This window comes from Camelus bactrianus, chromosome 5 (genome assembly GCF_048773025.1).
Source record: "Camelus bactrianus isolate YW-2024 breed Bactrian camel chromosome 5, ASM4877302v1, whole genome shotgun sequence".
In the NCBI taxonomy this organism is placed as follows: domain Eukaryota; kingdom Metazoa; phylum Chordata; class Mammalia; order Artiodactyla; family Camelidae; genus Camelus; species Camelus bactrianus.
This window is the reverse complement of record NC_133543.1, coordinates 91,379,717-91,390,227: the sequence shown is the minus strand read 5'-3', so window position 1 is coordinate 91,390,227 and position 10,511 is coordinate 91,379,717. Positions and strand designations below refer to the sequence as shown.

At 46.1% G+C, this 10,511-nt stretch overlaps 1 protein-coding gene across 1 annotated transcript; it reads left to right on the top strand.

The window, feature by feature from the left end:
• The first annotated feature begins 4,726 nt into the window (after nucleotides 1-4,726).
• Nucleotides 4,727-6,972, top strand: RNF228 (ring finger protein 228). Its single transcript, XM_074364384.1, has one exon. It carries the CDS (start codon nucleotides 5,408-5,410, stop codon nucleotides 6,416-6,418), a length of 1,011 nt encoding a protein of 336 aa, XP_074220485.1. The 5' UTR covers nucleotides 4,727-5,407; the 3' UTR covers nucleotides 6,419-6,972.
• Nucleotides 6,973-10,511: the final 3,539 nt, after the last annotated feature.

The window sequence follows — 10,511 nt, the reverse complement described above, 5'->3', positions numbered from 1 at the left end:
TAATTTTAGAACAGTTTTAGATTTATGGAAAATTTGCAAAGATAGCATAGAGAGTTTCCATAGACTCTCCACTGTTCCCCTATTACTAATATCTTCCTTTGATATGCCACATTTATCTTAACTGACGAACCAACACCAACACATGATTATTCACTAAAGTCCATATCTTATTCAGATTTCCTTGGTTTTTACCTAATGCCTCTTTTTGTTCCAATCTCCCCTCCAGGATATCATTATCACATTTAGTCACCCTATCTACTTAGGCTCCTTTTGGCTATGACAGTTTCTCAGACTTCCCCTCTTTTTGATGATCTTGACAGTTTTGAAGGGTACTAGTTAGCTATTTTGTAAAATATCCTTCTGTTGGAATTTGCCTTATGTTTTCCCCCATGATTAGATGGGTTATGGGGTTTTGAGAGGAATATCACATTAAATGCCTATCTCCATACATCGTATCGACAGTATGTGTGACCAACTTGACTTATCACTGTTGATGTTAATCTTGATCACCCGGTCAAGAGAATTTTTGTTTTGAATCATTTTTATTTACCGATAAAGAAATAATAATTTCCTTAGAATGAGCATCTTTTGAATCACTGCAGTTTAGGCCTGTTTGGGTAGCTTCTTCTTCTTCTCCTTCTCCTTCTTCTTCTTCTTCTTTAACATTTTTATAGTACTTAGTATGCACCAGACACTGTTTGAAGCTTAACATACATTAACTCATTTTAACTCCACAATAACCACATGAAGTAGATACTATATTCCCATTTTACAGAGGAGAAAACTCAGGCACAGAAGAGTTAAGTAATTTGTTCAGGTTTGTATAGCTAGTAAGTGGCACAGGCAATCTGGCAGCAGAGTGCTTGTTCTTAACCATTAGACCGTACTGCCTCTGTGGGAGGAGAGAGAACTTACCACCATAAAGAGAGCCCATTCTTTTTTCCCCTTTGCTCTTTATTTTTTATTGAAGTGTAGTTGAAGTACAATATTACATAAATTCAGGTGTACAGTAAAGTGATTCACAATTTTTAAAGGTTATTCTCCATTTTTGAGGAGGGCTATGTGTGAACTCTCTGCATTTTCTGCTCAATTCTGCTGTGAACCCGAAACTGCTCTAAAAGAATAAAGTCTATTAAAAAAAGGTTATACTCCACTTACAGTTACTATAAAATATTGGCTATATTTCTTGTGTTGTACAACACACCCTTGTAGCTTATTTTATACATTATAGTTTGTATTTGTCAATCCCCTCCCTCTATCATGCCCCTCCCCCACTCCTCCTTCCCACTGGTAACCACTAGTTTTTCTCTATATCTGTGACTCTGCTTCTTTTTTGTTATATTCACTGGTTTGTTGTAATTTTTTAGATTTCACATGTAAGTGATATACGGTATTTGTCTTTGTCTGACTTTTTTCACTTAGCATAATGCCCTCCAAGTCCATCCCAGTTGTTGCAAATGGCAAAACTTTACTCTTTTTATGGCTGAGTAGTATTCCATTGTGTGCATATACACAAACATGCACACACATCCCTTCCTTATCCATTTATCTGTTGGTGGACACTAGATTGCTTCCATATCTTGGCAATTATAAATAATGCTGCTATGAACATTGGGGTGCATGCATCTTTTCGAATTAGTGATTTGGTTTTTTTCTGATATATACCCAGGAGTGGAATTGCTAGTCATATGGTAGTTCTATTGCATTAATTATTTTAAAGCTTTATCTTTGCAGTATATAGCAATAAGCTCTATCTCCTAAAGTAATTTCTTAATTGATATACTTTTCTTGATGAAGGCAATTTCAATTCCAGCCAACTCAATACTCCCATGGGCACTCCTGTCATGCACTGATGCAGAACACCCAGTTGTCTGCAGAATCAAGTCTAGCCCTGCTAGTATGGTCCTGAGCTTTGCTGGATAACAAGCCACTGTTGAAGCAGGCCACTCACCATGCCCTCAACACACTCTTTTTCCCTGTAGCTTCTTTAAATGTCTTTCTCTCTGCATCTGTCTCAATCCCCAATTTACTGACCATGAGTCTGGAAACTTCCCATATCCCACAGCAGAAATAACTTCTCTCTCCTCTTTATTCTCACCAGATCTTGTCCCTGGATCACAAACTTGCCTCATCCTGCCTCTCAGTTTTGCACATATGTTTAATATCCTCTATCAAATTGTTAGTTTCTGGAGGCCAAGTATCTTATCACATAGCAATAATACATTCCAGTGAAGGACCTCAATAAATGTCAAATTGAATCAACCCATCTTCTATTTTAAAATGTCAACTATTTGATCGGCTCATTTACTACTTGGTTCTGAGTGGCATTATCTGCCTATACATCTATTCTTCCAATATTACCAGTGAGATTTCGCCTTGTCCTCATATTTTATACAGTGCTTTATTTATTACAGCTGACAGATCAATAATGTGTGGTGAGATTCGTAGGTCGGGAGGAGATGCTACCTGTATCCCTATCTTTGACATAATGGAAGAGTTGGACCACTCTGTCACTACTGGCTGTGTCACTTTGGGCTGGTTACACGAACCCTCTGGGCCTCTCTCACAGGGTGTTTGAGAGGAATTTTGAGATCGGAAACTCCTGCTGTAAACAGTAATGAGTGTTAACAGGGGCTGGGGATGTGTCTGTATGTTATGTGTACAACATGTTCAGTCTGTGAGCCCTGGTCCTAAGATATAAAATAATCAGAGATGCTGGGATCCCCGCAAAATACTAGCCAAACACAGAGAGTAAATTCCAGCTTTGTTAACCAAATTCTGAGAATTGTTTATGAGCTCATCGACAGAATGCATTATCGACAAAATCAGTACCTGGACCCCTCAAAGAGGGTGCCGTGGTATCTAAGTTACCATGAGCTATGGAAGAAACGACCATAACCCCTAAATAATTACTCTGACCGGTAATGCTAACTTTGCTTGCAGTTATGAATTGGGTATGTTTCTGCTGTGGGTTTCAATTTAGCTAAATCTGAGGTGTAGATCCTCAACCAGGGGGAGGGACATTTTTGGTTATCACTGCTGGGGAGGGTCACTACTAACATCAAGTGCATGGAAGCCAGGGATGTTGTAAAGCGTCTGACAATGTACCCAACAGCACCCCCATGAAAGAATGATCCAGCTCAAAATGTCAACAGGGCTGAGGCTGAGAAGCCCTGGCATAGCCCCATGCTCCACATCTCGATTCTCCCATTCAATGGGAAGAATGCGTAATAGAATGAAATTCTGAAATCTCAAATGTTTTGCCCAAATGCATGCCACATGCAAACACATAGACCTTCAGATTTCTTTCAGTCCTCCTTGGCACAGAGGTTGCACAGGTCCTAGGAAGTGGGTGGGAGGGATAGGGACGAACATAAATGCACACAAGCCCCTCCTGTCTCTGAACTTCTCTTCTCCCCACGCCCTGTTTAAAACCTTTTCCCATATCATCATTATCTCTAATCAGGGCTTAAAGTACAAGGACCCAGTTTAAAATTGTGTCTAAAATGCACAGTACCAGGCTCTTCACAACCAAACAGTTAAAGGAGGAAAGAGAACAGGAAGAGAAGGACAGGAACGAGACTTCCTCTGCGATCATTAGGTTTGTGTAAGTTTGTAATATTCCAAGGCCAGACCAGAGTCTTCTTCTGAAGTCCCATCACCCTGCCCTCTGATCATCACAGCCTTTGTCACAAAATGATACACTTAAACAGTATCCCCCTAAATCACACTTACAAAGTTTGAAACTAAGAAATGGAAAGCTCATGGCTTTTAATGAGCTTCACGTAAAGTCCTCTCAAACCTAAGACATCAATCACACTCACTATTCACACAGATTAAAAAGGACATTTATTTTCAAATGTCACAGAAACTTAATAGTTATGACAGTTCCTCCTCTTGTCTACACATTGGTGGTTTATTGGTATCTTTCTTTCCTTCTTTCTCTTCCTTCAGCTTGATTCTTATTCGTTCATCCTCTCCACAAATACTCCCTGCGGGATCTTGCTGTCTTCTGCAGAGAATCCAGAGAGAAAGTGGGAACAGTCACATCTCCTGGGAACCCAGAGAGACATCCTCTTTCCCTTCCTTGTGGCGGCGGGAGAGGCTCTCTCTTCTCAGGGTGTGGACTAACTTGGAGAAACAAGGAAACAGGACTTTCTTATTAGGAATATCCAAACATCACTCCTCAGGTGGGCCCCAGCCCCCCCACACCTGAATCCTACTGAGCATTCCTTGAAGAAGTGCTACTTCTTGCTAACCTGCTCAGATGGGATTCTATTGGCTTTAATAAATTCAGGAAGATCCATCTCACATTATTTACAGAGTTTTCAGCTCTCTACATGTGTATGTTAAAAGTGGACCAAGGGGATGAGTGATGCCAGGGGCTAGGTTTAAGCTGGACCTTGAAATTCTGTGAACCTGTTTGACAATAACACTTCCCCCTCTCTGTCTCTGTGACCCCATGCAAAGGAGCTACCTCCATCCCCTGTGCTCAGCGTCAGGAAATCAGCAGGATCTGGCTATGAATCTGTCTTCATGCCTCCTTAAATCTCAGGAAACAATATTTCAAGGGGGACAAAGGTACTGTTCAGCTCCAAAATTTTCTCCAAATGGCGACAGGAAAATGTCATCCCTCGGCTTCCACCCCGAGAAGAATGTTGCAGGGCTACCTGGGCTTGCTAATAAAAGCGGAAAGTGTAAATGGACTGGTGATGACTGGCTTTCGCCCTTGGACGGAGAAATGAGATCACGATTTTCACGAAGGGCAAGAACCGCCGGTGCCGCCACTGCCGAGGCTGCTGCTGCTTCTCTCTGCGCGGGTCCCGCATTACATCACCGGTGAGCTCCTGCGGGGAGGGCGAGAGGAGGGTCTGCCGGAGACGCAGCCCCAGCCCAAGGAAGATAAACATAGAATAACAAGGATAGAGGGGGAGGGGGCGAGGGAAAGGGAGAAGGAAAAAGCAGGACCAGGTTTCCCACCACCACCCTGAGTGTGTGTATGAGGGAGAGCGTTGCACGGGCGCCAAGTTCTTAAGCAGCCGCACCCCAGATTCCGTCCGTTCCCGCATCGCCCCCCGCCCCCTAGCCGCCCTCAAGTCCCAATTCCAAGTCCAGCGAAAACCGATATCCAAATCGACCAGGGAAGCCGCCTTGAGAGGCCCAAGGGGGACGGCAGAGAGGCTCCCGGGGACTGGGAGGGACGGCGGTGCCCGCGCCTTCTTGGGGGAGTCGGGGGAAGGCGGTCGCTGCTGCGCCCCCGCCCGGCCCAGCCAGCGGTGCCTCCCTCGCCAGGCGACAGCCGCCAGAGGGGGGAGGCAGAAGCGCCTCCTCCCCGCCCGGAGCCGAAGCGGCGGCGCAGGGGGAGGAAGGCGCCTCACCTTGCCCCCGATGAGGGGCGGATCATGCCATGGCAGCGCCGGCGAGCGACAGCAGCAGCGGCGGCGGCAGCGGCGGCGGAGGCGAGCGGAGCCCAGCCAGCAGCCCAGGGAGCTCGACAGGAACCGGGGGCGCCGTGGCGGGAGCCCGGGGCAGCGGGGACGCGGAAGCCCGGAGCGCAGCGGTGATAGTGCCCGGCCTCCCTCCGCTCGAGGACTACGAGTGCAAAATCTGCTACAACTACTTCGACGCGGACCGGCGCGCGCCTAAGCTGCTGGCGTGTCTGCACACCTTCTGCCAGGAGTGCCTGAGCCAGCTGCAGCTCCGCGCCGCCGCCGCCGCCGCCGCCGCCGCCAACCCCGCCGCGCCTGAGCGCCCGCTGCGCCCGCCGCCCTGGCACGGCCCGCCCGGCGCCATCGCGTGCCCGGTGTGCCGCCACCGCACGCCACTGCCCGACAGCCGCGTCCACGGCCTGCCCAACAATACCAAGCTTGCCGAGGCCTTCCCGCTTGCCCGGCGCGCCTCTCAAGACCCGCTGCCCCAGGACCGCCTACCGCCGCTGCCCCCGCGCCGCCCAGTGCCCGCCGCGGCCCCGTCTCCCGCTGGGGCCCCGCCGCCGCCGCCCGCGGAGCACGCGGCCCGCGGACCACGCGCCTACGAGAGCTGCCAGAACTGCAAGCGCGCCGCGCTCACCGCCGGCTGCGTGTGCGTCGTCTTCTCCTTCCTCTCCATGGTGGTGCTGCTCTTCACCGGCCTCATCTTTGTCAACCACTACGGCGGCGGCGGGGCGCCCCCCGGAGGCGGGGCGCCCCCTGGCGCGGCCCCAGCAGCCGGTTCGCCCTCGCCTTCGCCCGTGGGTCCCATCTGTCTGTCGGTGGCCAGCATCCTGGCTCTCTTCTCGGTCGTCGTCACTTGGGTCATCTGCTGGCTCAAGTACCGGCCCGAGGGCGCGGCTGCAGGCTCGGCTGGGGGCGGCGGCGGCGGCAGTGGCCTGAGGGCGCGGGCAGCGGCGACAAGAGGCGCGCGGAGGAGCGACACGTAGCGAGGCGGCAGGCCTGGCCTCCCGCCTGCACCTCCAGCCCAGAGCGGCCTGAGAGGAGGGGCCCTCTGGCCCGATGCGCTGGAGCTTCTCCGCCCTCTTCTTGCGACCCCAGGACGCACACCCCCTCATCGCCCGGCCACTTCGTGGCTTCGGTTTTCCGACTCGGTGGCCTTCCACGCCCCCTACTCCGCGCTGGGCCAGAGGGAACCCGAGGAGGCGGGGATGCTGGTGAGGATCCCGGTCTCCACGGACTGTGCAAACTCAACTTCCGCTTCATGCACCACCCTCATTCTCTCCAGAGTGCACAGCTGTCCCTCCCTGGAGTCCGAGGATTTGCAAAGAGAGGAGGAAAGAGGAGTGGGAACCCCGCCGCCCCCCCGGAAGCTGGTTGTCTGGCTGCTGTGACTTGAGTTTCTTTTCAGGGTATAGGTGCGCGCGCGCACTTCTGCAGCAATTGTGGATGGGCGTGAATTGTCCAGAGGAAGAATTAATGAGATGTAAACATGAGAGAGAAGGTTTCTCTGCTTCTTAGAGGTCCTGGAGAGCGAGTGAGCTGGAACGCTGAGAATGATGTACATTCCGCGGGGGCACGGCGCCGGCGTGAGTGGGGCTGCTCAGACCAACCGCCCGCGTCTGTGCGAGATTGGGCAGGTGCGCAGCGCGCGTGCGCGCTGGGATCTGCCTCCCGACTCCTGGCAAAAGAGAGGTGGTGGCGCGCACAGGGCGGTGGGTCCTTTAGCTTGCGGCGGAGCAGAGTCCAAAGTCCCAGCTCCTGGAAATCTGTGGTGGCTTTATTTACATTATTGCTACCTGGAAGTCATTTCATCTTCTGTAACTGGACTCAGGGAGCTTTCAGAGCCCGTTCTCTCTTCTCCTTTCAAAACTGACTGACTGTTGCCCCCACCTGGAAGATATTGAAAACTATTCAAGCAGAATAGAAACTGTAGGCTTCCCTCCCACCCCGCCTTTTTTCTTAATTTCATTTTAAAAATTATTTATTTTCGAATATATAAATCTGGAAATCTTGTGAATTAAAATTTCCAGAAAAGTTGTTTGATAAGCAGTAATATTTCTCCGGTACCTCTAGTCCAAATACATTTCAAAATTAGGAGCAGAAAGTAAAGGCGTGTTGGTAATTGAATCAAGATTTTATGCTGTGAAGCAACTAATGACTTTCAGTTATCTGATAAAATAGAAAATAAGGCTCACAGACGAAACAAGTCAACTAACAAGTCTTTCTTCCCTTAATTACAAATACATATTACACTTATCAGAAGAATATTATTTTGAATTTAGCTGTTTAATACTGTTAGAAATCACTGAAATATTCACATCTGATCCAATTAGATGAAAAAGAATACATATCTATCCGATTTTGTTGTAACTAAAAAGATGAGCTGGGAGTGTATGTTCCATTGGGAGTGTTAGATGCTTTTTTTTAAAGAAAAAACCCTAAATATTCCAAATATATTTTATATGAAAACATTCCTTATTCCATCTTTTGAAGTTTGGAATAAGACAACGTTTTCATGCCTAAAAACCACAGAAGTTACTAAGGATATACTGTTATTCCTTGTCTATTTATGCAAGCCGTCTGCATGATATTCTGACACTGTTCTATTAACTGAACTTGAATGGAGCATTTGTATCTATCAGAGAGTGAAGTAATTTATTGGCCATTGATAAGTGGTATGGCTACAATTTAGTAATTGCAATATGGCGTGTTTTATGTTTGCACTGTCTTAATAAAAATAAGAAGCGTTTATAGAAAAATCATTTTCGTGAAACTTATGGGGAAATTGGTCAAAGTTATTTGTGTGACACTTTTCTTCCTGAAATACACATCTCCATCCAAATGTCTAATTTCACATTTTGAATGGGGCTGAGAGAGAAGTATCTCACATGTGCGAACATATTACTAGGGTGGGCATTTCATGGAATTACTTCTCTTTCAGATTAATGGGACTCCTGAAGGCCAAGTGAGATTCATTGTATTCTAAGACTTACCTATCCACTACTATAACATCCCCTACACTTAAACTCTCTTGTCAAATTTTGTTCTGAGTTTCTGTTTCTGCAAAATGTTTTCAGATTCCTAATACTAAGAATCACATTTCAGAGATTGTCTTTAATTTACTTTTACCTCCAACAAGAAACTTGTGTTATTTTTACTTCTGAATTCACTTTTATCTTTTATTCTTTGTTTACCTCCAGTGCTGAGATCCTGTTAGCATTCACAACTGTTTAGTTGTATAAGTGCATCTACACATGTGTATGTATTGTGTGTGTGTGTATATGTGCTAGTAACAGAACTTGGCTTTGTGGATGTATCCATGTGTACATGTGGGCACACACATGTGTTTATTATTTCAGTCCCTTAAATTGGCAACCTAGAAGTATGTGTAAATTTACTTGGAGGCCAGCTTGCTTCTGATAGAGTTTATGTTCCTCAGAGGAAGGTACACCAGTGACATAAACTGACTTATTGCTCATAAATGAGAAAGAGATCTTTGAATTGCCTGAGTCACAGTCCCAGCCACATTTTGCTTCTTTCGTAAGTTGCACATGTAAATTTCTTGTAACAAAAATTTTTAGTTAGAATGCTTTAAAATCAAATAGATACAATTAGTAGCTTAGTACCTGAACATGGAGCGTTTTTTTTTTTTTTCTTTCCCTCACTTTGCTTTATTGCTAATTTCTGACTTAACGTATCAGGAATTGAGTGGCAGGATGAGGTGATGGGAGACATTTGTCCCATTGCTAGTGGTTTTCTGGCATTCAGTTCTCCCTCCATTTTGCAGCTGTGATTTAATCATTCCTATATGTCTCAGAAAGTCCTAGTACACAAGAATCTAAGACAGAACATGAGTCTAGCAGAAATTGTTGAAAGATCAGTGAATTGTCTGGAGGGTTCCTGTAACGGTAGAGTATTTTTCCCCCTTCTTGTGGAAATTCTTATCTTTTTGGAAGAATGACTCAATCCTGGACACTCTCTAGCTCATGAGTATGAACAACCAGTAAAATCACTGCAAAAATCAGACCTGGTCTGGCATGCACAGCTGCTCAAGAACTCGTGGTTCCTACCGCCCAGGCTGTGCTTAGGTTCTGAGACTGCTGGTTAGAGTTAAATTTCACATGGAAGAAGCTCATCTTGTGGGTGATAGGTTAAATACTTAGCCAATGAAAGTAATATGTTTTGGTGAACAGTGTGTACATCCATAAAGAACATTGGTTTGGGTTCTAAAGACCAATAACCTCACCAACAGATGTGAGTCTGAAGACTGGCTCTCTCCTTTCTTGGAAAGACCTTGGCAAGTCTTTTAAATTCTTTGAGCCTCAGGCTCCTCATCTATAAAATGGAAACAAAAATAATCAGCCCAGCTTTCCTTTTGGGGTTGGCATAAGGATTTGTATACACAAGAGGTTATATGGATGAAAATGCTTTGGAAACAAGCCCTATATGGATCTATAGTTTTATTTTCATGAAGGTTTCCAAGGGTCTAATATCACCCCCCTAGAGAGGTTGGCCCTGACCACTCTATCCCCATCATCTATTGAAGTTTTATTTTCTTAACACTTACTACTATCTGCAGTGGTTTTATTTATTTGTTATATGCTTTATCTCAACCTCCTGAAATCAGAATGTAAAAACAAGAACAGAACCTTGTCTGGTCGCCCTCTCTATCCACAAAGCCTTAGCCAGTTCTCAACATATGGTAAGTGGCAGATAATCTGTTGAATTGGTTTAATGGGAAACTCTGGACTGAATATTAAGCGACTTGGCTCCCTTTACTCACACTGCTACTCAATAACTCCAGAAACTCTGGGGCACTTAGGTAAACAATTGCTCTCCCCAACTTCAGAAGGATTCATGAAGGGTGAAAATATATGCCAAATGCACCTTGCCAAAAAGCACCTTGAGTTTTGAGAAAATTAGTTCCATCAGAGGGAAACTGCACTATAGTCAGTGACAGGAAATACTGGAGAGACTAAAGGATATCTGGCTTCCATTTCCTGTCATTTTCTGCACTGTAAGATTTCAAGTTATGATTCCTTTTGGCTTCCTTCTTTATGAGCCCGTCTGTACTATCCC